General features: G+C 43.8%; 1 protein-coding gene across 3 annotated transcripts; it reads right to left on the bottom strand.

Moving 5' to 3' along the window:
* Positions 1-477: 477 nt before the first annotated feature.
* Positions 478-27,430, bottom strand: CLDN14 (claudin 14). 3 transcript variants are annotated; one of them, XM_054189015.1, is made up of 5 exons: positions 27,078-27,430; positions 24,248-24,433; positions 10,276-10,464; positions 4,775-4,867; positions 478-2,044 (listed from the first exon to the last, which is right to left on the bottom strand). In XM_054189015.1, exon 5 carries the CDS (start codon positions 1,925-1,927, stop codon positions 1,217-1,219), a length of 711 nt encoding a protein of 236 aa, XP_054044990.1. In that variant the 5' UTR covers positions 1,928-2,044; positions 4,775-4,867; positions 10,276-10,464; positions 24,248-24,433; positions 27,078-27,430; the 3' UTR covers positions 478-1,216. The 3 variants fall into 3 exon arrangements, with proteins under 3 accessions (XP_054044990.1, XP_054044989.1, XP_054044991.1); XM_054189014.1 differs by lacking the exon at positions 10,276-10,464; XM_054189016.1 differs by lacking the exons at positions 4,775-4,867; positions 10,276-10,464.

The raw sequence follows: 27,430 nt of genomic DNA, 5'->3' as shown, positions 1-27,430 counted from the left end.
GGGCTGGGGTTCTTAGTTCATTAGTTTGTGTTTTAATTGTTTGAACACATTGCAGAATGATTGCATTTTGCAAAGATTTTAGAAGTGTATGTCTTGATCTTACACTCCTCCCGACAGGCAATGATTACAGGCTGTGAGCGTAACCTCTGCTGGCACGGAGGCTGCCTTGTGCACCAAAGCCTGCCTGAATGGAAGTTCCCCAAATACCTCTGGAGTAGACGGAAATATTCTAGCTAACCATAAAGCACCTTCAGTCAGGACCCCAGGCAAAAAACCAGCAGACCTGAGCCTAAGAAATGAATACATTTCATTAAATGCTACCTGGGCATAGGATTCTAGAAATTTTTTTCTGATCTATATAATGCATAGATTGTACAGAATGCTATATCTGCTAAAGAGTTAAATGCCCATTGTGTGACAAATTCTGATACTTTTTTTTTTTTTTAATAGAAGTTTAACACCAAATGGCTAGTTTTGTCCTATTACTGACATTTCTAAAAACACAATTCTGATCCACTGACATGGTTTGTTTCCATTATGATGCACCGTCTTGTTTCAAAAATGTGCTAAAATTTTATTTTTCTAAAGTCAAAACATTGTAGTATAATTTAAAATCTTGGTTATAACATACTGTCAAATACATCTGTCATAATGCTATTGAAATTCATATTTCAAGGGACTATAAAAAAAAAAGGCAAACAAAAAGTGAAGTCAAAGCAAAACCTTGTCATAACGAAACATTCATGCATTATGGAAACGAGAAACTCAGCAGGCAATCGCTGCTGAATATCACTGTGTCTCACCATGAAGCTCTCTGTTTCAGGCAAAACGACGTTTTTTGTTGGAACACTGTTCAAGCCACAAGTTGTGGCCAGTTCGGCTTTAGTGCTTGTCGCAGGGCAGAAACTACAAACCAAGCCATTACTTTTAGCAAAACTGCCCTTGAACCGCCTGCCTGCAAAAATCTAATTGAAAGTAGGCAGGTATGTGCTGTCTCTGGAATATCGCAGCCTCCTTTGTATTTATTTTCCAGGTTTTGCAGCAAGCAGTTTTGTGTTCGCATTCTTTCTTTCTCCGGAAAGAAAGGAAAGGAAGAAACGAACAATGGTAAACTTTGTATCGTAACCCTTATAAATTAAAAGTCATCTTAGCTTTGTTTTATGCCATGCACAGAAATTATAAAGCAGCTGTGTCCCGCAGGCAAATCTTAGGGAACTCACACATAGTCATTTAATCTGTAGCCGCTATGGGAAGCAGATGTCAGGGAAGAAGCATGGTTTCCCTTGTAGGCAGTTGGTGGTCTATAGGAGGGAGCAGTCCTTCTTACGCTGTCGGGCTGCGTCTGGTAAGGTGTCTCATTCCCACCACACTGGCTTGACGTGCACAGCAGAGCGCCGCCGAGGATCGTCAAAGATGCAGAGACGAAGCCAAGGTAAAGAGCTTGACCTATCTCGTACTTCATCCCGCTGGGAAGTATGGGGTTGTAGAAATCGGTAACCACGTCGTTAGTGGTCCAAGAAACAGGTACCAGGCAAACGAGACCGGCCAGGATGAAAACTATGCCCCCGGAGACGGCGATGGAGGCTTTGGCAGAAGTCCCCTTGGCACACTGGGTGCACTTCATACCGATGACAGCGATCACGCACGCCAGCGCGGAAAGGACGCAGGAAATTACCATCATGGCACGGGCGGCTTGGAGGTCACGGGGCAGCGCCAGCTGGGAGCGGTGGATTTGGCACTGGTAGATGCCGGTGCTGTGCCAGACACACTCCATCCAAAGCCCTTTCATGTAGGCTACAGCTGTTATAATATTGGTGCCCACATGTGCCGTCCGCCACCAGTGTGGCAGAATAGTAGCAATTAATGTCCCAATTAGGCCGAGCAGGCTTAGAGAGAAGCCAAGTAACTGAACAGCCGAGCTTGCCATGTTAATGTTTGTCCTGACTAGTTCTCTTAATAAAGCACCTCCGCTTGAATTCCTTCAGAAAACACGGGCTTTTCTTGGAAGATATGCAGCTGTTTTACTTTGACACCTTCTGCTCTCCTAATAAAAGGTAATTGAGGAAAAAAGGAGTTAATTATTACCCAAATGCATTACCTCTCCAGCCAGTAAGGTGCATTCCAAGTGCAGTTAGTGCAATAATTAGCATAGTTATCGCTGTTAATCGTACTTTTGTGGAAGTAATGGGAAAGTAAGCTTCCCTCTTCACTTGTATAAACAGTCTTCTGTTGCCCACTGGGAAGAAAACTCAAGACAATTTATGAAATGGAAAAAAATATTTTAAATGCAAATATTCCTCTTCCCAGCAGACTATTCAAAAAAACAAACATGATTTCCTTTCTAAAGCAGAGAATTAGCTAGTGTTAACACTTGGAACGAAGGAGATTTATAAAGTAGGGAACTGCAGGTTGCTTTACACGATGAAAACATTCCCAGAAGGTCATAGCAGGACTAGGAAAACAATAAGGGTGTATTTGCTCAAAGTATGGACCGAAGAGAGTGATTTAAAACCTGTGGAAGAGGATAACAAGTATTGGATTAAAGTCGCTTTCCTGACTTGCCAGTATTTCTAGAGGTTGAGTTTTAATAAAGCAACTCAAAAGGGAATAATTTTCGTTAGCCTCTGTGGAGTTTCAGCTTATGATTTTAAGGTTGCGGGCGAAATGACAGCATGTGAAACCAGATGTACATCATGGAGCTTCTGAGGAGCTACACCTTCACAGTTTGGTTGCGTATAAATTCTAGCTGAAAAACAAGGAGTAGTAACTCTTCCTTCTGTATAAATCGCAGATTAAGTGGTCTTTTCCAATGGCTGCCTTGCGAGGTCTGTTATATATCATGCATTTTGTGTGTGGGCAGAAACCCGATATTTTAATATATAAAATAACTGTTGCATCAAAATCCAACTTGGAATTCAGAAACAGAAACAAATTCAGGCTCCAGTTCTGCAAAGACCCATGCATGTGCTGAGCGCATGTTCATGGAAGAAAGCATAAGTGTTTGCAGGACTGTGCCTTAGCAGGCAAAGGAAGGAAAACCATCTGGCCAAACTAATGAAGACCATTAGAACAACAGAATAACACAGAGGGAGAGAAGTGAAAGCTGGTTTACATTCCCCTTATCTCACTAATGAGGCAGGAGTGCTTGGGGTGTGCATCGGTGCCGATATTGGTCTCCAGACCACGTCGCGGCATGCACCGATCTCTGCGTAACAGCAAGATGGGGCGTCTCTGCCCAAAACAACCAGATTTTGCCTTAGGCGTTGTGCCAAAAGAATGGAAAAAAGCGTAAAGCACAGGGATTCTGTGGGCTAGGGAGGCCAACAGCACAGGCCGAAAGTCTTGTACTTACACATGTTCCTTTTCTTTTGTTTGGAGCGTGTCTGCTGTGCACAGACATAGGATGGGGGGGAATGCGATGTTGGACAGGATCTGAGGAGAAGTACCCACCCCTCTGACGGGAAGGGAAGAGAAAAACCAAAGACTGGCTTTGCTTTAGTGTGGCTAGTTGAAGGAAGGCATTTTCCTAATGTTAGGGCTTTCTGGCTTTTCAGATACTCTGTACATAATGCTTAAATGAAAATAACTGGGTTGATGTCATTGTTGAAGTAATTTGCCTAATTTGCAAATTGTTAGGCAGGCGCAGAGGGTTTTATATCAGAAATCATGGTTCGAGGTAGGTGCCATGGGATCTCTCTCCTTTCTGCCTGGGAAGATCAAGCTGCAGGTTTCTCTCTTTGTACCAGCTATCACAAAGTATTGCGATACGACAGGACACAGGTTAGGGCCAAGCACAGCAAAAATAAGCAAATAGTTATCTCCAGCAGTACTGAACATTTGACTTCTATTCCCACCACAGGCTGGGTAAGAGCTCTAAAAGCCCTCAGGGTGTTTGCCTTCCAGATTCTTTGGGTTTGGCTCATATATTTAGCATAAGGCAAATTGAGCAGTGATTTCCCTTTTTACATTACTGTTTATTTCCTGTGAGGGATATCATTGTTGCATCTAAGCATGCCACACACTTTAGAGAAATTATCCTGGTTGTACCCCTCCAGGATCAGGCAGATCAAGACACGGCTTTGGGACACAGCAGGAGGACGAGGGACCTACACAAGTCACACAGGAAATCTGCGACCAAACTGGAAATGGAGCTCGGGTCCCCCAAGCCCTAAAGCCAGCACCACCTTTCGCATCCCTGGTCTCTACCTTGCCCGGTATTCCCCCACTCCCTTGGTATTTTTCCCCATGCAGGTAAGTGGAACCAGAGATTATACTCTATCCAATTACTCCTTACGTACATTATACCCGTATATTGCACACCACTCAGAAGAGTGCTATAGGTTACTCGTGTATGTTTGCAAACAGGCTTTCAAGGTCAGGCGTCAGGCTTTGCAGCTAATCCCGGGGAGAACAGGATATAAAAGGTAAATGTGATTTACACCACCAGTCACGGGAAATGGACTCACAATTTAATGGAGGTCAGAATACTCCAGGGCTTGGTAGCACCTATTTTTAGATATCATTAAGGTGTTATTTTTAAACATTAGCCATTAAGAGCGTTCTAATCTAAGAAACCAGTGTTAATTAGCCCCGCTTGCTTGGCGTCATGTTTTCCATGCGCCGTTCTCAGTGGATGCCAGCTGCCTCTGGTGCTCGGTGACGCTTCTGACTGCTGTGGACCAGCCTTCCCCGCTCTGCTTGCAAGTGGCAAAGCCAGCGGTAACGTAACACATGTATCTCCAAGAACATCAGCGGCCTTGTTAAAATGTCTCACCTTACAGCTTTGTTCCTAGCGGGTTAGGCGAGGAACACGACCACTGCAGCGGGATCGGGTGAGTGGATGGCTGGATGTTTCTCTTGGGCTGACCTAGTTAAATACAAGAATGGAAAAAAAGCCATTTTTTTCTGCATGGATTGTGTCAGTATTTTTTCAGAAAGAGAGGAAAGCAGAGCCAGCCTTTGCAGACCAGCGAAGACGGCAGCTGTCTGGGGTGAAAAATGATGAATGTTGGTAAAATGGCTGCTTACTTCTAAGGGGAGCTAGTAGCGCTACTGCCCAGTGCACAGCTGCCAGAGAAGGCAGAGACGGCTTTCTCAAACCAAGCACGCTGCTGAAATGACTTGTCCCTGCCTTTGGCTTGCTCAGCCAGACACCCACACCTCAGCTGCTGCGGAGCACATGAGATGCAAGATGCTTTTTTCAGGGAAAGTCCCTTTTAGCTGCGGTGGTGCCTGTTTGCACCCCTTCCAGCAGCAACACCAGCAACCTCATGGGGTCTTGTCCAAGCCAGTCATCTCAGATACATCATTTTGCCTTCACCCTCTTGGTGCAGTTTGGCCTGTACTAGCAAGAAACTTGGAGCCGGCTGAAGTGAACCCCTGCAGCACATCTGGATGATGAGTGCTGTTACTTTGCTGGCATACATGAGGCGATGGATCCCAATGCCAAGGCCCCATAAGTGGACCAAGAACAGAGCAGGACAGCGTGCAAGCTTAGCCTTCATGACCTTCAAGGCCCATCTAAGCACCGAGTGAATGTAAAATCATGTGAAAATTTGTGAAGAGAAAATGTGACACTTTTGAATTTCCTTGCTCTGCCAGCTCATGCCAGCTTTATTTTTATGAGCGCAAGGGTTGGAAAGACAATGTTTCCATACAAACTTTAGTTTTGACTAATGCCTGTGTTGTACAGGAATGGCCATAGCTGGGAAAAATCGTTGGTTGTGCTTTCCACTGGGCTGTATCACAGCTGTGTTAGGCTTGGGAGACATGGCTCCAAAGTAAGCTCCAAATAAACAGCAGAAACTGATGTCACTAATCTGGGTATTTACCCCGGATTAAATGACAGATGCATGTTTTACTGCTGTCTCTTTCATTGTTTCTCATTTTACTATTTCCCTACCCGTATCGGTCTTACCCTTTTGTTTCTGCTTTTTCCAGGCCCTTTCTCCAGACCTGCGAATTGTTTCTTCTCACGCAGACTATGGCTGTGGTGCCTCCCATCCCTGGGGCTGCAGATGGTTCTGCCATTGAATTTTAATTCAGTAATTTCGTATTTCTCTGTGCACCCTCGCCAACCAATGTTTTTGCTTCAGCCCCTCAGATTCTGCACCAGTTCTCTCAAAAATGGCAAAAATCTGGCTGTTTCAGCCTCTGCATGGGGAGTGCAGAGCGGAGCGGTGTGGTGATGTCCTTTGCAGATATCCTTTACCAGCTGCAGACCAGTGGAGAGTCAGGCCTGAAGTACTCCCTGTTGTGGACGTCAGCTGAGCCAGGCCCTTTACACACTCATTTTACAGGCTTGCTTAATCTCACACAGCCTGAATCATAGAATCATGGAATCGCCTAGGTTGGACGGGACCTTTCAGATCGTCTAGTCCAACCATCAACCCAACTCTGCCAAAACCCATTAAGGTTGGGTTTGTGTTTAAGTGCCAGCTGGATCAGAGCTTTAAGGCATGCTCAGGTAACACGTTTGCTGGACGAGTGAGGTTACCCGCTCCGACGCCGTGAGTTGGGCCGTTTCCCCTCCCCGGGCCCTTTCATTGCCAACTCCTGCTGAAACGTTTTTAGAGAAAAAAAAAAAATTGGCTGGCACTTTGCACTTGGTAAGAAGGGATGCCTCCATGTATGTGGGTGTGGGTGGGTTGCCCAGGCTCACAGCAAAATTATTCTTCTTCTTCCCTGCCTCCCTCCTTTATTTTTTTTAAAGAAGAGATTAGGAAATCAATAAAAATTTTGAAAGGCACATTGTAACCAATCCTGATCCTACACCTACTCCCACCCCCTCTCTGTGAAACAAGGTCCTCGCAGCAAACGCTGACATCCATCACCGCAGCACAGCTGCTGCTCCGCCAGATGCGCAGGAGGAGCCTTTAACCCCTCCTCAGACCCACGGAGCCCCCAGGACTTTCCCCACGCGGCACTATTGGGTTGTAACTGGCCTTGTACCACCTTGGTGTTTCCTTCTGCATGGACAGGATCCTTCTCACCATCTGCCTGCCCAGCTTTTTGGGTGTCTGTCTTGGCTATGGGTGCTCTCAGCCGCCAGCGGTACTGCCATTCATTTCATGACCTGTTCCTGCCTGAATCCACCCATACGTTCTCTCTACATTAAAGTTATCTTGCTTTGAAATTATCTTGCTTTGGGGTCTTGAGGGGACCCCACATTTTTTCCTATCATGGAAGTATTTAACTTTTGGGGGCCTGTTATTTGAAGTTTTTCTAGATGTGCAAATCAAAAGATTCATCTTCATCCTGAAATTACGTAAAAGTCAATAGACCTGGAAAAACTAGAAAGCCCACGAAGAAAAAAGGATCAGGTCCACATTTTGATAGCTCATAATTTTACTCCCTACATTTTGGACTCTTGTCACCTCAGTCCTCCAGATAACCAGTGGCTCAGGTAGGTACCTTCAGAGAGAGGTTTATATCATCACTGGGATGAATCACCATCAAGGGCTGCTACTTGCTTTTTGGGGTCGATAGGGGAAGCTGGAAGGAGCGGGTCTCCTCACCAAGGTATTCCAGGCAGTGCCTGATCCCAGGCCTCAGGGACAAGGACTGCAACATGAAGCAGTTTGCATGGTGTGAATAAGCAACAGGATTAAGGGGCGAAGGGATGCTAACCAGAAGTGGTATACATGCATAAGTTCAATGTAGATATTTCCAAAACCGCTCATCTGGACTAGGCCTTTCAAAAGAGTCTTATGATTTTGAGCAGCTTGTGTCTTGGATGCTTAGCTTGAGAAACCTTTGAATGCTCAGCTCTACTCAATGGTAGTCAGTTTTAAGCTCTAAGAACTGAGAAACTTAAAATCAATTGTCACATCTATCACTGGGTCTCAGTGTCCACCCATAAAATCTGTGGTATGGAAAAAAGAATGAAAGGACAAAATTATCTGAAAGCTAAACTGTGATAATATTGAAATGATTGATGTGTTCAGACAGAGGGATATACGCATATAACTATTTGGCTGGCACGTGAACAAAAGCTCTTGTGCTTGGACCACTTGCAGCTCACGTGATCCCATTTTTTACTGAATGTAGCCAAGGTTATTAGTTTTGAAGGATAATAAACATCCACGATGTGGTAGGGGCTCCACTGTATAATATAACATAGAGGAGGATATGATGAATGGTACATTTATAAAGTGTACTCTACATGCAATATGGCTACTTAATTATGCCCTTTATTTATAGTATTAATGTCTTAAAAGAGCATTGTAGCAAATGTACACTATAAACCTTCATTTCTTTTCAGAAATGAATCCTTTCCCTGAAATTGGTTTACGGAATCTAGAAGGTGTTTGTTTGCCTGTGGGACGCTGCTAGATGAGTCAGCTTAACATGCTAGAAATAATGGGCTCTTTTCTTGCATGTTGACTGTGGCTTTGGAAGAAACTCTGCTGGAGTTATTAGTACCTGTCTGGGTAATCTTAATTTGGATACAAACACACAAACATTATGAAGTACTGTATACGTACATGATAATAGAGCCCTTTTTCCTTTAGAGCCCATCCTTCGTTCAGGGAAGTGAGCTGAGCAAGGGCTCTATCCTGCCGTCAGGGGTGTTTTATCCATGTTATTCCCAAAGCTCCCGAGCAATGTCGGGCAAATCACAGGTGCCAGATTTCATTTTCAGGGGGTACCAAACATGACAAGCATAACAATCAAGAAATTCAGCGGTAGACGGGACAAGGCAATGTGCTATGAAATACTCAGTCCTATGAAAATCAGGTACGTGGTTCCACTTGCCAAACACTAAACATTGGGTGACATTTCTGATCATTTTGGCTTTTCTTCTCCACATGCAAAATAGAAATAATTCCAACCGAGGGTAAGTCCATCAGTGTTTGAAACACTGATGTTTCACAGCGAGACCACAAAGACGTTGCTCTAAACTTAGTATAGCATTTTATTGTAAGCTTTTTGTTGTACAGGGAAAAGGCAAGATTTCAGTTTCTTTCAGTATTTATGCGTGGACTTGGTATGCAAACAAATTTGTGCAAAATAAGGAGATGCGAGAACCAAAACTCTAATTGTTTGTGTACCAGTGTGTTTGTGGACCCTTTTTTTCCACAGTAAAAGTAGCCAAATCAACACCAGAAAGCTTCCCCGTAGCCTCGTGCTGGAAACAACCATATCCATTTTTGGAACACGATCTGCTGGAACCAGGGGAAGTCTGTGCGTAGGCTGGCCTTTTATCGGGCCCTCAGATTAAAAGGCCACCACATCTGCAGAAAGGCTTGCAGCCGGAATGACGCAGAACTTACGGGGGGCTCTGTGCCCTGGAGGATTCCTGTCTGCAAGTGTGAGCTGGTAAATTAATCGCTGCCCAGTCAGATTACGAAAGTCTAACAGCTAAATCAGAGTATTTATTACCTGAGAATACTGTGAGATGATGGAGTTATTTTAGACTGAAGGTCAGAAGCTCTTGGGCCAGGCTGTCAGCTAGCATAAATCCATGCACCATCACTCAGTGAAGGGAACGAAGCTACACCAATTTACACCGACACAGTATTTGGCTTCTGGGAGCTTGGGAGGCAGAGGTTTTGAGCTCTGTCCCTCCCGTTCACATACATACAACTTGCTGGCTACCTATCGTATCTGAGTTATTATAATTTATGACCGGAGACCATTGTGCTTGCACAGTCTGCGAGTTGCATGAGCGTTTCCCTCCAGATTGCTCTTGGGTGATTTTGCCCAGTCAGTTTTGAAACGACTCAAGTCTTGCATTTTCTAACATTTCCTGTGGCGGACTGCTCTACAGTCTGCTACACTTCACAGTTCAGAAATACACTCTGAGAGCCAAACTAAATTCTCCTACTCTTTCTCCCAGCCATATTTCCTTGAATCAGCCTAAACAAATTACCTCGTTAATGTGCATGCCCTGCAAATACCTATTGAGAGTTATCATACTTTTTTTATTATCCGTGTCTCACCTGGGCTCTCTCCCTCTTCCCCTTCTACCCCCTCCATTTGTGCTATTTACATTACTTAATAGTGCTTGAAATAGTTTTCAGCCCAATTTAATTTCATCTTTGTTGCAAGGCTCTGTGATGTATTGCACTTTATGCTGTCTTCCTCCCTTCAGCCATTACGTAGACTGAGCTCAGGAAGGGATCGTGCTACTCAGACTGGTACCCATCCTCCCATTGCAAAATCTTCATGTTTATTCCTTCTGGTCAGCATTATTCTGTGACGCAGGTGGTTTCAGAAACTCCTTCCAAACAGTTGAACCATTACTTTGTTAAAGGCTGAAATCAAATTTACCAGGTTGGCGGCAGCATAACCTGCTAGGTGTCTGCATCTTCCTCTCATTCCCAGGATTGACGATGGCTTTCCGGAGGTGATGGCTGGCAGCGGAGCCAGCCCTCCCCTCCTGAACCCCCGCCTTCGGGCTCAGTCCCGGGGGCATTAGCAGTCCCACACAGAGAGGCCGGTGCTCTCTCATTGAAAGATCTAAGGGAGAAAATATGCACCATCGCAAAAACCTGAAATAAGATCTGGGCTGCCATGCTTCACTCAGCAGCCACAAAGTGGAGGGAGGGGGGGAAGGGGAAGGCCATTTGCTGTATCTGAGCTAAGCTGCCCGGAGTCAGTGGGACGTCTCCCTGTGATTTTCATGCACATGGACTCAGGGTGCCCTTTGCGTCTCCCTTCTGTCCTCCTCTTGGCCCGGTAAGCTTTCAACCCAATCACCCACAGCTGCATGGGCATTCGCAGTCTGCTCATATTATTTATTTTGTTTGTTGGCCTTTTTTGGTTCACATGTTTCTGCCAGGAGGATTCCCAGACAGAAGCATGGGCAATCTCTGAGCAGTGCATCCTATATGCGCTATATGTGTATGTTGCACAAACTGCACCTAGCCTGAATAGATGTCCAGCACAAGGGACTGGTGGCACCTCTGCTGCCTAGGGTATTCACATGGTCCTGCACCAGTTGGAGCAATCCCAAGCACAAAGCTGGGCAGAGAATGGATTGAGACTAGCCCTGAGGAGAAGGACTTGGGGGTGTTGGTTGATGAAAGGCTGAACATGAGCCAGCAATGTGCGCTCACAGCCCAGAAAGCCGACTGCATCAAAAGAAGCGTGGCCAGCAGGTCAAGGAAGGTGATTCTCCCCCTCTACTCCACTCTCCTGAGACCCCAACATAAGAAGGACATGAACCTGTTGGAGCCAGTCCAGAGGAGAGCCATGAAGATGATCATGGGGCTGGAGCATCTCTTCTATGAAGACAGGCTGAGAGAGTTGGGGTTGTTCAACCTGGAGAGGAGAAGGCTCCAGGGAGACCTTATAGTGGCCTTCCAGTACCTAAAGGGGGTCTACAGGAAAGATGGGGGGGGGACCCTTTGTCAGGGAGTGTAGCGATAGGATGAGGGGTAACGCTTTTAAGCTGAAAGAGGGTAGATTTAGATGAGACATTAGGAAGAAATTCTTTCCTGTGAGCGTGGTGAGGCACTGGAACAGGCTGCCCGGAGAAGCTGTGGATGCCGCATCCCTGGAAGTGTTCAAGGCCAGGCTGGATGGGGCTTTGAGCAGCCTGGTCTAGTGGGAGGTGTTCCTGTCCATGGCAGGGGGTTGGAACAAGATGGTCTTTGAGGTCCCTTCCAATTCTAACCGATCTATGATTCTGTGATTCTGTGGTGCCTCTTGCCCAGGTTTGGCAGACCCCAGGGTTGTGGCTGGTGCTGCTGTGAGTGCACTTCTGGAAAGACATTCAGCAGCCCCAGATAAACCACCAAACATTCTCATCCTTGCTTACACAACATTTGGGTGCACTGAAGACATATCTGAGAACAGGTTTGAACTCGCTTGAGTTGGTGTAAATGGAGAATAGTTCCTCCGGAGTTCATCCCATAAGGGGATGATACATCAGAACCAACACCACTACAAAGATCTTCTTCTCCAAAGGTGTTTGCCTTTGGACTTGCGACACACTCGTGGAGATTTTACGTAAAGCTTTAGGTTCTCACATCGCATACTTTAATGGGAGATATATTAATCCCAGGCAGACTTAGTTCCATTAGCAAACAAGTTGACAGCTGAGTAACAGAGAGCTCAAGATGCTCGTGACTTAGTGCACAATACCCGTGGCACTAAATCTAATGTAAAAATTGGTGGAAGCTCTGAGTTCAAAGTGCCATCTTTCCTTTGAGCTGAGCATGTGTGGGACTCCTCACCGCCACACTTTCACCCATATTTGCTTTGATAGCTATGTCTTTGGTTGTGTGTGAAATTCTCCCTGTGTCATTTGTCTTTCAGGACGACATCAGAATAAGTAGGACCGTCGGCCACAAACTCGTTCGTCTTTCCTGTAGCTCTCAGAGAGTGCTGTAATTATTTAACTTCTTAAAACTTTCACACTCTTACAACTTCCATAAAGTAGTTATTTAACTCTTGATATTTTCTCCCCAGCTGTGATGATTTAATCTAGCCTGGGTTTTGAAAGACTTGGCCAGGAAAATCCCAGAGCGCAATACAGCTCATTTATAAGGATCAGCATTTCTGCAATACCAAGCTTGCACTGCACTCTACATCTGTCTTATCTAAACACTACCATCGCACTGTATTTAGGTTTTCACGGTAAGTTAAACCACGACATATAGATTTGAGAAAGTCATACATCTGGCCTGGAAATATCATTCTGTATTTTAAACATTTTGTGGAACAGCTCCATATTATTAATTCAGGTAGAGCACATTTGTTACGCGAGGTTTAGTTCTCTTGCCAGCAAGGGGAAAGCACTGCGGTCTCTTTACCACAGAAGTTCTTACTTCTTGAAAAAAACCAAAAAATTAAGTCAGTTCCCTAACTATATAAATCATAGCCTTTCTTAAACATCACAAAACTATTCTGATGTGAGAATTGTGTTATAGCACAGGTGAAATGCCCTTTCTTTCCCAGTGATGACTTTCACCCATAAGTGAGAAAAGAGCCAAAATAATTCAGCAACACAACAGTGACTTTTTATATTTCAAAACAAAGCCCTCTGAATTCCAAAGCCAGGAAATTCTTATGATTAAGATGCCTCTTACAGACATTAAATACCCAATATAGTTTATGTTACTTATTAATGGTCAACAAGAATACTTTAAAGTTTATATTTAACACAGAAATTGCAAGTATAAACTTCTCCCACTACATATATTTGCTATTGCTGAGCTAACATTGAAAGACACGTACTAACTTTTTAAATTTCCTGACTTTTATGATTGCTCAATTTTGCAACCGTAACATTATTTTGAAACGAGGATTGTGTAAAATTTTCCCCAAGAGACTGAGGGAACTATGTGCTTTTGAAACATTGCCTTTCTGTAGCTAATTTTGCTATTTTTGTTGGGTTTTTTTTTTTCAGCTGAAAATCTCGCAGACAGGAGCAAAATCACAGGACCTCAACAATAATCAAGTGTGTTTCTAGTACCCTGGTGCCTTAACTTTTCTGTGTTTGCTGGGTGTTCGTTCTAAGGTGCAGGTGTACATCTGCTATGGATCACAGCCCGGTCCAGGAAAGCACTTGACATCACTAGAACCACTCACATGCCTAAGGTAAAGCACTTGCTTAAGTGTTTTCCTGGATCGGGGAATATCTTTAGAGATATTGAAACTTGAAAGGAAATTGAATTTAATTTTCCTATCCAACGCATGTGGGATTTAAACAGGTGACAAATTACTTCTAATGGCTGCTAGTGTGCATATTCCCTGAACGCGAGTGGGAAATTAAGCCTTTCTGTCTATATGGAATCATAAAGTAGCATAATAAGTAAAGGAAACTGTGTTCATTTAAAACAAAATGCAGGTCGTTCTCAGTTTGTATCCAGACTGTTTTGCATCTCAAGTTAAGGATTTGTTTCTGTGCCCACTGCTGACTGGTTTTCTGGGGGTGAGCAGATGGTGGGAGCTCTTTTATTAGCTGGTCTTTTTAGGTGAAAATTCTCCCCTTGTGAGGGGGCTTAGCAGACCCATACAATATTTAAACCCCCTTAAACAGGATTAAATGGTGGCTGAAGGCTAATGCTGGCTCTCCACCATGAGGTGGCTTTTTACCCCTCATCAGCCAAACGGGAAATCTGAAAGCGAAGGACAACATCCCTCAATCCAGCCGGGATGAATGGCAGCACAGCACGGTGTCAGTGGGCACCAGTTTCTCAGATAGTACGTCATCCTCTTCCCTTTACAGCGAGAAGGGACCAGACACCCTACACTTGTCTGCGGTGAACGGTTTTATTACTAACCTTAAGTGACACATGGCTCTACACTTAGAGTATTAACTGCAGGAAGTCACCTATATGAATGTGACTGAGAGTTGCAGTGGAAAACCAATATCTTTTTAAACAAGGGCAAATCATTTGTGCTATAAAGAGCACAAAACCTTGTGGAAGCAAAGGTCTTCCAAAGGGCTCAGCATTATACAGGAGAAAATGATTCACACTGCTGGTAGACTGGTTTTCAGAAATATGTACAATGATGGGTTTATTTAATTTGGAAAGTACTGGGTGACGCAGGTTTGTTTCCTTTGAATATGTGTCTGCCTAAACTATCTGCCAGCCTCTTTTCCTCCGCTGACGAACGTATCTAGTTTAGGTGCTGAAAGGAACAGGAGACCCTTTTACTGTGTTCCAAAGAATGGGAAATACCATTTTGTAGGTTTATTTTTCATTCTTTTACGTGCTGTCCGATTGACTGCTGCAAACGCCTCTGTAAATATCTGCAAAGGAGGGACCTTTCGGGAACGAGAGGCTGCTGATACACCGTGCCCAGCAGCCGGAGCCAATGGAAATAGACCCGATGTTCTCTATCTCTGTTTTTATTTCTTTCTTGTTCCAGTGTAGCTGCAGATTTTTTTTCCCCGGCTGAGAGGTGAGCGGTGCCAGCAGCCGCTCTGGGAGAGCCGCAGCCCACGGCCAGCCCTGCGTTGAGCAGCTGGAAGGTCTGCGAGGGGAACGCACGGTGGATGGGATCCTCCTGTCCCTGGGAGCAGCAGTGGCCTCCCCACCCTCCCACAGCCGGCTGAGCTTCAGGAGGCAGCAGAGGTGACTCTCCACCCTCTCCCAGAGAAGGAAGAGGAACCTCCTGTGCTCCAGGTGCCATCAGGCTGGCTAGTGAGAAGCCAGGGCCGTTGGCAGCTCCTTAACGCAAGGGCAGTAAAAGCACTGCATGTCCCTGGGATGACATTCGAGAGTCAGCTAGAGCAAGGAGTGCTTTTTTTCCTTTTTGACAAGCTAAAAGATTTTAAGACCTTCCACTTCTTCTTTCATTTTTAAAGTGAAAAATAAACCAAAGCAGCGGGTTGCTGGGTGTCTTTCTCCAGCCTCTCCCTGCCCCGCAAAATGAAGACGTTATTTGCGAGTAGTGTAACCCCAGCGCAGAGCATGTTTTTCTGTGGTAGAGGTTATTTGCAATGTCAGCTATTACAATGACTTAAGGATTTGACCTTTACAGCATCGCTGTCTTACTAGTAGTATTATTACTGGCCTCTTACTACTATTTCCAAGGTGGCAATATACTTTTCAGAGGCAGACACATCTTCCGAAGACTTTATCAGTGCCCATTACAGAGATGCAAAAAGCCACATGTTAGTCTGACTGAGGCTAACACAGCAATTAACCCGCCGGTTCTTCCTTGATGCAGCAGTTCATAACAATGAAAGCTCCAGACCTGCTGGCTCCAAGGAGTTACTTTTACTGTATCAACTTTTCACATGTAATAAAAAGTATAGCCACATGAGAAAGTTAATTTATCTGTGTACCCCCAGGTTTCAGAGAGCAAAAGATTTCTAAACGAAGTGATGTGATTAAGAGTAATAAGGAAATGAAATCACTTAATGGGAATGTGCAGTGCATAGAAGGAATCGATAAATAGTTCCCAGGAGTTACCAAGTTAATGCTTTTTGGACGTAAACTATCTAATCCCTACCCTTTCTGTTTTATTTGTCCTCCATCCTACCATGTATCACTGGAATATCATGCATCCTGTGAAGATCCCAGCAGCTGCTCAGCCCCAGGATGCAAGGTACGGTAAAAGGGTCAAGTTTTCTTTATGTTACATATCAGATTCTCCATAAGAACTCTCTGGCTCTCCACAACAGCTTTAAAGCCTTATTAAGGATATGGATATAAGTCTGTTTCCACACACACAAAGTTACCGTCCTTTTCCTGGGGCTTAATATATGCTGTGGAATAATCATCCTCCAGGATTGCCCAGTAGCAGTAGTTCATCTGGATGCTGATAGATAAAGCAGTTCAGTGCGGTGGGCTGTGTGGCTGGTGAATGATTTAAAAAAGTCATTATACCAAAAGAGAAAGGAGGTAATAAAAGACTACAGGCCCTCTTGGTGACATCTGTGTGACCTTGCTGTGACTAACATCTGAATCTGTCCCTAGATGTTTTCTGACTTACCTACCTGGGTTTCTTTCACTACACAAATGGGACAAATTAACAAAGGTAGAAAACCGTCAGTCCCGAATTCAGCACCCAGTGAAGTTACCATTCAACTGAATGAGTCCTGGGCCAAGATTTTAATTCTGTAAGATTTTAATTCCTTTTGTTTGGTGACGTCTGCCTGAGCTGAGGAAGTTATGCCAGCAACCAGCAGTGCGTGTTAACTCACACCTCTGAACCCCTGTCACACAGTTAGGACTTTTTCATCACAATATCTTAGTTTTGACCCTTAATAGCACCCTATATTCAGCCAGGAGGATGGTCTGTCTACTGATATTTACCATTGCTGGAAAAAGTCCCAATGCTTTTATGTGGGCAAAAGTCCTACTTGTTGCGGTAGGAGTCGAGCCAGTGTAAGGAAAGCTGAGGAGGGCTTCAGGCTTTGCCCCATTCTTCTGAAGATCAAAAGAGACTATCTGTGGAATGGACAAAGTTTTAACAGATACTGCAAACACCCCATCTAATTTTAATCAGCCGAAATTCTGAAGATGGGATATCCCTACACTTAGTAATTCTGTGTGCCATCAATACGTCTGGTGATGGGATCACACCAAATCCTGTGTCTGAAGACATCTAATTTGGGAGATTTAGTTTATGGTTTAGATCCAGTTTATAGCTTAAGTGTGTATCTCAATGTACAACAGTCTCTTTGTGCTGGTCCTTCTCATTCTTTGGCTCAAAAAATGTGTTTTACATAGGAATGCAAAAATTGTATTGATTTAGATCAAAGATCCATCCACTTCTGTAGTCTGTCCCAACAGTGCCAATAGCTGAGGTTTAGGAAAGAGAGTAAAAATAGGGAAAGCATATAGCATTGTTTTCCCAGAATACTGTCCCTGCAAGCTGACGATCACAGATTTCTTGACACCGAGTTTCACCTTAATGACTTTTTCTTTCATTATTTTGTCCAATTACTTTTTGAGCCCATGAAAGTGTTTAATATCCAGTGTCCTGTGGCAGAGGGTAAAACCTCCTTTATTTTTTCTTAATGTTTTGAACCTGCTATATCCTACTTTACTTTCATTGTATGCCCCTTTCTTCCTATAATAGGATAGTCATTCCCTATCAATCCAAAACCACAGAGTTCAGATCTACATGATATTAGGAGATGTAAAATGGTTCAGCTTTTCATAGTGAAGCTGCATTTCCACCTATTTCCATTTTCCACCGTTTTCCATCTATGCAACCTGCAGTTCTCAGCATAATAAAACATAACAAGCAAGAGTTCTTGGCAAACAGAGGTAAGTTATTTAGTGCCTGTTGAGAATCTGTCCCCATATGTTTAATAAATGCTTTCATTCAATAAATGTATACTCAGCTTTAAGAAACATGGAAAACTACAGGGTTTTTTGCATCAAGTGCCAAGATAATAATAATCTGGCAAGTAACTGTTTACTCAAAGTAGTAAAAGGACAGTGAAGCCAAGACTCACTGTTACCACTATAATAATAATTATTTGCTGGTGACCACCAGTCTTCAGTGCAAATTTCAGGTGCCTCTGGTATTTTTCAATTTTTGCTAAGTGCCAGGTGACTCAGGGTCCGGCTCTGCTGCTCTTTCTCACACTGAGTTTTATCTGATTGCAAATTAGCCTCAAAAGGCTTGAGTCGAAGCAAAAAACGACTCATGCTGAGGAACAGCAGCAGAATCTGATCCTGTGTTGCTGGTCTCTAAATGATTTTTGAGTAGCTGGCACCAAGGCTTCACATATATCTTTAAAATACTGGAGGTCTGGGTTTATTACCAAACATTGTTTTAAAAAAGACATATGTTATTTCTATTAGATTCTGTTTGTAAAAACTACGTATTCTTAGGCTGAATAGTGCAATTCCTGAAACAAAAAAGTAAATTACAAATTCAGACTTCTGGAATTGTGTAACTTCCACTGAGAAAATAACCCTCAAACCTCACCAGCCACATCTGTGTATATCACCATTCAATTATTACTGTTTTACTAGACTGCAAGTTATTTTGCCTTACACCCAACGGTCCAGGGGAAAAAAAAAAAAAAGTCCTTATTGACAATCAGTGATATGGGAAAAAAGTTAAATCAATAAAATGAAAAATTATCTGACGATAATTACAGTTGCAAGGCTTGCTTCTGGGCACACCATGAAAGCAATCTGAACTTCAAACCTCTGTTATTATACCGCTCTATTTCAGCTGTAGAGCAATTTGCTCTGGTCCTGGGAGTACCAGATGCTGAAATCGCTTTTTGGGAAAAAAATGGACTAAAAATACGCTAAAAGCAAAAATTCAAGAAGGATGTTTCTCGAGTGGGTTTTCATTACCATGGAGCTCCTTCTCAGAGAGGAACTGCAGAGAGAGGCACACCTGTGAGAGAGTAAAACAAACTTCTCCTTTCCCCTGGCTGCCTTCGGGACACAAACCCAAAGAGACTCACACAGAGAAAGTGTTATACTTGCTGCCAGCGCAAATCAGAGTAGATCAACAAAATGGCACCATTTTTTTTAACCAGCTAAACAAAATGAATATGCACTTAAGGATGAAGAGACCAAAATGTCAGCATGTCTCATGGCGTTGCAGGCACCGTCACTCGTAAGTTGTTGAGTGCCTGCTGAAATCGACGGCAGTCGGGGGCATTGGGCACTTTCTGGGTACTCAAGCAGAGGCCACCACGCTTGGGCATTTCTTTCTTTCCCTCTCTGAGCCGATTAGAAAAATTACCATCGACTCTCCAGGAGCAAACAGCTCGGCAAACCTGGGGTTGGATGAGACTCAGTTTTGCCTCCTTGCTGGGACCCCCGGCTAGAGGGAGCCGGTTGCAAATCCCTCCGTCGCTGTCAGCAGCACGGGAGGGCTCTCGCCCGCAGGAGGGTGCAAGCAGAATCTATAATGGCTCACTGAGTGACAGGCAATTTGTAGCCGGCTTCCAGGTCCTCGGGCAAGTGGCAATAGGTCAGTAAAAGCTTTTACCATTGTTTATTTGGGAACATAAAAATCTTCAATCTTATTAGTTTTAAAAATGATATTGTCAGGTGAGCAGAAATAGGTTTGGATAGCCACCGTGCGGAATACAGCATACGAAATAGATGCTAGCTAATGTGTCTGGCGGGCTCCCCGCCCTGCGGTGGAAAGGAAAGGCTGTGTAAGTCAAGCTGGGAACACAGCGTTTGAACACGGGGGGATATACCTCCTCCCTCAGCCCGAGGAGAACTGAGGCCCATTTGCTGTAGGAGAGTCTTTCTGTGTTCACCTCAGCCAACACAATAATTCCTTGCTACACGCCTACAGCCGATCCTCGATCCCAAAGAGATTTACAGAAGAAGACGGATAGCACGACCCATGTCATACAAAAGGAGAAATGGGGGCACGGGGACATTTGGTGACACAGCAGATTGGGAGGAGTGCTTGGAACAGAGTCCCACATTTCCCGTTTCCTGCGGAGGAAACTTCTCCAGACAGAGCTGAGATCCCTTCTGAGGGCATGAGTTTAAGCCCGAATCTCCTTAGTCACACCCTAGCTGCAAGTCAGCAGGACAGGCTCCACTCTAAATATCACTCAAATATCAGCTAAGTGAGCCAATACGAGGAAAGCAAGGCTTTGTGCCGTGACAGGGGCTGCCCATTGCGTTTTGAGACTGTGCGGCTGCGTCTTTCGCTCTCTGGGAAGCCTACCAAAAGAGAATTACAGTAATTGAAAAATGTGGCCAAGAGAGCAAGCACTGCTCTTGCAGGATAATTGCAAAGTAAATAAGGGTGCATACAGCATTTGCAAATTTTACAGACATTAAAAAAAAAAAAAAAAGGAAAACAAAACTACTCTCAGGACACATCCAATACGCATCTTTCCAGCAAGAGTTCAGAACTGAAAATAACCGAGTTAATAGTACTAGAACTAACACTTTCAAGTTGCATTCTCTTTGAATACACGCAACACAGAGACATTGTAATCACCCTACTCATTTGTATTTACTCTACATTACCTGTCTTTTCAACATGGGAGGTCTTCTGAACCCAGAGAGTGATAATCATTTGAATCTCCACCAGAAGAGCTCAGCTGTAGGATATCAGTGTGTTGATGATAAGATGTTCCATATTTAGTACATTCTGAGTGAAAGGCCTCACAAAGCACTCTGAAATTCCAGAAATAGGCCAGATTTCAAATCCATCAGTACTGCCTTCCAGTGACTCTCAACCGTCTGAGTGATGACTGTTTCCATAAGTGTTAAAAACTATGTAAGTTTTGTTTCAGTGAAAAACTGCCAACAACAATCTGCAGTCAACAATTTGAAAAGCTGCTGAAATGTGCTGCGTTATCAAGGATTTGTGACACGCAGCCTATAGGAGCTGGCAGGACCTCAGCAGCAAGCAAGAGGTCTATGCTGGCACTAGAAGAAAGGCAGCTGGTGGGAGGGACCCAGCCCAGAGAAACAGGTGCCTTTTCCAGAATGGGGCAATCTGACACCAGGGGCTGACCATCTACGAAATCTCAGAGGTCTCACAATAAATAGACTCAGGCAAAGTAGTTCCTATGCTTCTTGATTTTCTCTCAGACCTTTAAGCTGTGAAATTCTTTAGAGTCTCATCATCCTGCTCCTGTTTGTTGGTTGTGTCAAACCATGAGCCAGGAGAACAAGACCCCATGAGTTATGAGCCACCAGCAGCAGCCTTAGTCCCCCCTCTTTCCCATGCCCTGGCAACACTTTTCCTAGTTGTCTGCAGTCTGAAGAAAGTCAAAAATCAAAGAAGTGTCTTCTGGAGAATAACTGTGAGAAAGTAATTGGTTGTAGCAAAAAGGGAGAAACAAACAGGTCTGCAGGAGCTGTGGTTTCATCTCTGTTGGAAGGATTGCCCCTCCTGCAGCTAAGATGGATGTGGACCTAAGGTTCCCATTGCTCTTTCTGTTTCAGGAAACCAAAATAACAACAGGAACACCTAATTTCATCTGAAACTAGCCAGGAAATTATGCCCCTCACATTTGGATGTGGAACTTGGCTGAGCAACCTGTGCTTTCACCACCTTCAAGTTAGACTATTGCAAGCAATACGTTCTCAAGCTGGAGCTAACCACAAAAAGGCACTCAGAACCTGTAACTAGTTCATGAGACTTGTCTCCTGAGTCGGACATGCCAAAGAAAGCACTTCACACCAGTGCTCTGCACTCCCTCTGGACTCCTGGTCCAGTTAAACAACTGGCTTCAAGGATCTTGTCTTTCAGCTGTAAAATCTTGAAATGGCCCAGGCATGGCTCACAGTCCATCTTTCTTCTTTCTTCCTCTTGCTGTGATCAGTAGGGACAGCACTTAACATTTTCCAAAGCACCGAAAGAGATTTAGGAGCCTTTATCTTTTTACATTTCTGTTGCTTGAGCTCCTACGTGTCTTGTACTTTTCTGAGAATTCTATACATGCAAGGGCTCCGAGACTCTAAAGTGCACAGATCTTATGTGTAGGGAAGAGGCGTTCCCAGTTGCTGGGCTCAACTTCAAAAAGGAATGTGGTTTAGCTGAGAGTGAGAACTTAGTATCCCATCTCCCTGTGACGTACTTGGCATCAGAAACCAGGTGATAGGCACTTTCCCTGAGAGGAGATAAAGTATTGAAACCTCCCCAATCCTCCTAAAGCTCAGGCAAGATGACAGCTTGTTGATTAGATTCTCCCTGGAGCTGACTCACAGCCCCACTGTGGAGGGTTCAGTAGTTTACTTGGCTTCTCTGCTTCATGCTGAGAAAAAAAAAAAAAAAGAAGAAAAAAAAAACAACACAAAAAGACCTTTGTGTGTGGAAGTATCCCAGAAGACAGGGGCCAACTTTTTCCAAAACAGCTAAGTACTGTAGGAGCTACATCCTTTCCATAATAGCCTGTACCACAAGATTAAGCAGAAATATTCACAGTGCCTCTCACTGTATATTTAAGCAAGAAATACTCCATAAAATCTCCAGTACACACAGCAAATTCTATTCTTGTTTTCCTTAAATTCAAGCTAGCTTTTTTCCCCTCTTTTCAATTATCTGGAGATTCAACTGAAGGAGTTGTGGATGAACACAGAGGCACACAACTCCTTGTATTGAGAAGAAGCGATGAAAAGAAAATAAAACTCCTTGTAGGTGAGGACTGTAGAACTCGAATACGAAGCAAACAGTGCTGGGATAAGGAATAATAAAAGCTACTGTATGGGAGTGAAAAGGGAATGTGGCAGGACATACAGAGCCCTTGCCACAGGGAAAGACGATGACGTTCCTGAAGCAGAAGTAGGGAAGGGAGATGTGCCGCGACACAGGGGATGGAGGGCAAGAGCTCAAGATGTGTGAAACAAATTTGGCTTGCAAAGATGTTCTCCCTCTCCCCTGGTTCCTTTTTGTAGTTTCTCCCCATGACTCGCACATCTCTTTTTGCCTCCCTCTAAGGGTCTTTTCCTCATATGACATGCTGAATTTGAAACATCTTGAAAACCAACAGAGACAAAAGTACCGCTACTGCTATGGCTTAAACTGAGTAGAGATAAATGTGAAGGACAGACTTCAAGATCAACAGGATGTATTAACTCGTATGAACATGAAACATAGGGGTTTACCATCCTGAAAAATGGCAGGGGTTTTGTGTGACTAATAGCAATACTTTCTTGGTTGTCGAGTCTTGCACACCGAGGCTTTGAGACAGTTCTTATTCTAGCAGCATGGTGCTGATAAATAGTGCTAATAAGGGAATCTTTACAAGAATGCTAAAACTCATCATGGGATTGAATTCACGTCCCCAAACACTGTAAGTGGATCCTCCTATATAATAAGGGCTTTTACAAATCACCTTCTTCCTCTTGGGAAAAGGAGGAATATGAGAAACCCCTTAACTACTACCACCACTAAGCACACACTTCAGTTTGCTTTCCAACAGGAAAGGATTTAAGGATCTGCCTTTTCTTTCACACAAATTAATTATCGTCTCTTTTATCTTTAAGCAAACTTAGAATAGACCCAAGGAGAACTACAAAAATATTATACTGCAAAGGCAATATTGACATAATTTTTAAAGCTGTAAAAGTCAAGCAATATGGAATGAAGGTTGAAAAGCTGTCTTTACCTCATCAGTCAAGCACAGGGATTTATGACAGCACCTATTGCCTGAAAAAGGAGGGGTAGGGACCTCAAGCTCGTGATGTGTTATATTCTGAGGGATGAACAAAAATAGTGGGTATGGTTTTATTTCCCGTTACTTTCTTCTGAGATTAACAGTGAAAGGAATTAAAGTCTTCTGTGCAGGATCTAACTGGTTCAAGTTTTTCTCCTCTTGCACCCTTTATCCAGGTATGTAACGATAGCCAGTTAAATATTTCCATTAGCTTTATCTTTGTAAATAACGTTAACCACATACAGTGCATATCAAATACATTGATTTTAAGCAAGAGCATGAGTAAATGTGCTGATGAACAAATGTTCTGGTTCTACAGAATTTAGGCCTATCTTGAAAATTTGATAACAAACAGAAATCCTCAAGTTTTGTAGCAGGTGTTTTTAACCCACAAGAACTTCAACAGCTAATATTGCAGGAAGATTAGATGCAACATGGGAGGCACCAGAAATGAAGTTCAGGTGTTATTAACTTTGTTGCAGACCTTACAACATTCAGAGGTTTAGAGTCAAGGTTGCAAGCAGGTAAAGAGAGGTTCCCCACCTGTTTGGTTGCTAAAATGGAGTGGAGTGAGACCCCAGCTCTGCCTCACTGGGAATTTCAATGCAGAAGAGAGTGGGGAGAACCAGGATGAGATTTAGTCTTTTTACATTTGGGGGAAGGAGGGCTAGAGGAGGGAGGGTGTAGACCAAGTGAAAAATTATGCTGTTTACTTACTTCTCCTTATAAGGGCTCCAATTAAAGTAGAAGATTTGAAGTTCCTCAGTCTTCCAGCTGTGGCTGCTTTAACTGAGCACAGCCAAGCTGCTTTGTAGCTGGACTGAAAGCTCATGTGCATATGGTATTGGTTCTCAGGTCCTTTTATGCTGGATAACTTTTGGGTTTTGTTCTTCCCAGAGGAATCTGAAACAGAAAAGTGTTTTTTTCTCTGTCTCTGCCCAAAGGCTTGGCTTAACTCTTTTGGGGCAACTAAAAAGGCTAAGTCCAAGAAAATTTAGTGGGCTGTTTGGGTTTTGGGGTTTTTTTGTAAGTGGTAACCTGTGGTACTTTTGTTTCTTAGGAAGCTGAGGGTTTTTTGAATAACTGGCATACGAGTTGGCACCTGTGTTCAGCACTCGTCTCCCTTCGAATGTCCTGTACGGCTCTAGGTGGCCTCCTGTGAAGTTGGATGTCTGCACCTCTCAGGACTGCCTGTCCCACAGGAAGGTCCCAGCCCTCACATTACAGAGGACACTTGGCCTTGTAAGTGTAAGGGTGAGCCGCGAGTACTTGTATTTTAGTAAGAAGGGCCCCAAACCACTTCTTTCCTGTGGAGCATCCCTGTGGTGTCTCGGTGCTGTTTAGTAAATGCAGTTCTCCTGCTGCCTTTCTTACACTGGAAGCATTCATAAGGAAAATCTTCTCTCTCTAGCTGCTTATTTTCATAAAATGCTTAGGAACCTAATATTTCAGAAGTTTCTGCTCTCTCAAGTCTCGTTGAAGTTGGCTGGTAAAATTAACGAGTAGGAAGTAGCGCGTAAGCAAAGTGATGGTGTAACCCTCAGGGGAACAAAACTTCAGTGTGTTTTTCACAGACGGTCCCAATTGCTCTGCGTTGCCATATGGGAGAAGTTACATCCAGGTCACAGGTTTATTCCAAACAATGATCTAAGAGACAATTGTTGTAATAGACGAATGCAGCCTTATTGATGACAATTGCTATTTCAATCATATAATTATGTATAGGACCCAGGAACTGAGATGCTGTTGTGTACTGATTTTCTTTAAGTGAAGGAAGTTCAGCTACTAGTTATAACAAAAATACAGTCTAAGTGGAGAGGAGAGACCTGGTGATCTCTCAGAGGCTTACTTTTGTATTGTGTTTGCCTCTAATATAAAATTGTTAACATATTCTCTCCCTCCCATGGAAGCATAATAACAATATTAAAGCCAGTTTTACAATTTTCATCCTGTATCTAAATCCTCCCTCATCCTGCTTGCTTCTTATATGAGACTTTTTTGCCTGACCTTTTATACAGTATACATTACCAGTCTCTAGCCCTCTCTCACAAATAAACATCCCACACCTGCGAGTGGAATTTCATCTGGGCAGGAAAAATGGAAACTTCTCCTAATGGAGAAGGGTTTGTGCATGTCTCGCTGTGCCACCACTGCTCTGAGGTGCATTGCTGCATGAATGCAAGCAGTGAGCTGAGCGATGTGCACGACCAAGATGTTATATTGAAAAGGCTGCACCGGCAGAGAGCTAGGAAATTAACGGGATGGGGTTCAGGTTACCGCATCAGCACTTCCCCCAGGCGAAAATGTAGGCCACTGGATCTTAATAAGGCAGATGTCCCTATTCACCTTTGCTGGCTTCTGTAATAACTGTAGAAAGGTAGGCAGTGTTTTGTGGCTCGAGAGTGTGAATTTAATATCCTCAGTTCTTGAGTTCCCTTGCTAATTACAGCTCACTTCATCACTCTGTATCGGAAAGGTAAGTTTTACCCTCACTGTTAAATGAGAGTAGGAAAAACTATCACAAGAGAAGCACAAACCAAGACTGCAGAAGTAGCAGACTCATAGCACCTGCTTCTGCACTCTGTGAATTAATAAGTTCTTGGGCTTTATTACAGGCTGGCTCTGTTTAGGTTAGTGCTTGGCAAAGATTTGTTCAATATGTATTCAGGAGGAGTCTGTGAATAGGTTTTCTGGCTCCTTTCAAACAGTTTCTGCTAGTCAGAACTGTCTGCACACATCCAAAAGCTAGGAAGGCTCCATGGACCTTTGGCAGCATATGATGTGAAGTGGACAAGGAAATGCCCTCCAAAAACTGAAGCTTGTACAGAAACGATGTAATATTATGTGACAATTACTGTGAAATGGAACTTTGCACATCTGTGCATCTTTGGCCCAATTTTCATTTTGATGGAGAGGACAGTGTACTTTTTTTCTTCCCTTCTTTAAAAAGTCTGAGCCTTTCACCGCTGGACCTAAAATTCTCTGTAAACTTCTCGTGTTGGCTTCCGCAGTCATAGAAGAGAAGCTTTTAGAAGCAATCAGTAAGGTATCAAAAGATTTCTTCTGCTAGTGCTATTTAGTTACAAACAACAGGAACAACGCCAAACAGTTAAAACAGCCCTCTGTGTTCACAGCAGGTTAGAATAGACTCTGTTTTTCCTTGGGTGAAAATAAAACATCCTAAAATCACACACACACACACACCCCTTCCTGAAGTATCATACCTTCTATAACCATGATGTTGCCCCAACTTTGTTCCCATTTATTAACTTGGAGTGGAGAAAATCTTCATTTGGAACGGCACTAAATGAGCATACTACTCTTACAAACTCGATTGGTCCAGCAGCTGAAATTTTTTTAAACCCTGGCTGATTAAAAAATCCTGAGAGATACAAAGGTTAAGCTCACATATTTCATTCTACAAATAATTAGCTTTATATGCCTTGCTTAGGAAAACACGACAAGCAAGCTTTGTTATTCATTCTCTCTCATCCGTGCGTTTAATAGGAAAGACAAGAAGTGCCTGTTTTCCACCGCGGTGACTTACGCTCTCTGTACAGCGCTCTGACATCCCGGCAACTTGCCTCTACGTGCTTCAGAAACATCAGCGCAGAAGCTCGTGGTGATAATCCCTGGTGGGCTACAAGTGCTAAAGGGTAATACCGTCACACACTTGATTAGAGCTGAGAGGGACGGCGTCGCGAAGGGAAACAGTATACCCACTGCTGGGAAGCCACAGGCAGCGAGTGGCACGCTCAGCCAGCCGGGCTCTCCTGCTGTATGCTAAGTGAAGGGCTGATCCGCTGTCTGCATCAGCTGGTTTCCTACAGGACTCTCTCATATTGCCTGACATGGATCACTGGGAGATGCTGGGGAGGACAAGCCCCATAGCTACCAGAG

Source organism: Rissa tridactyla, chromosome 1 (genome assembly GCF_028500815.1).
Source record: "Rissa tridactyla isolate bRisTri1 chromosome 1, bRisTri1.patW.cur.20221130, whole genome shotgun sequence".
Classification (NCBI taxonomy): domain Eukaryota; kingdom Metazoa; phylum Chordata; class Aves; order Charadriiformes; family Laridae; genus Rissa; species Rissa tridactyla.
The sequence above is the reverse complement of the archived record's forward strand: the minus strand, read 5'-3'. Positions and strand labels throughout refer to the sequence as shown.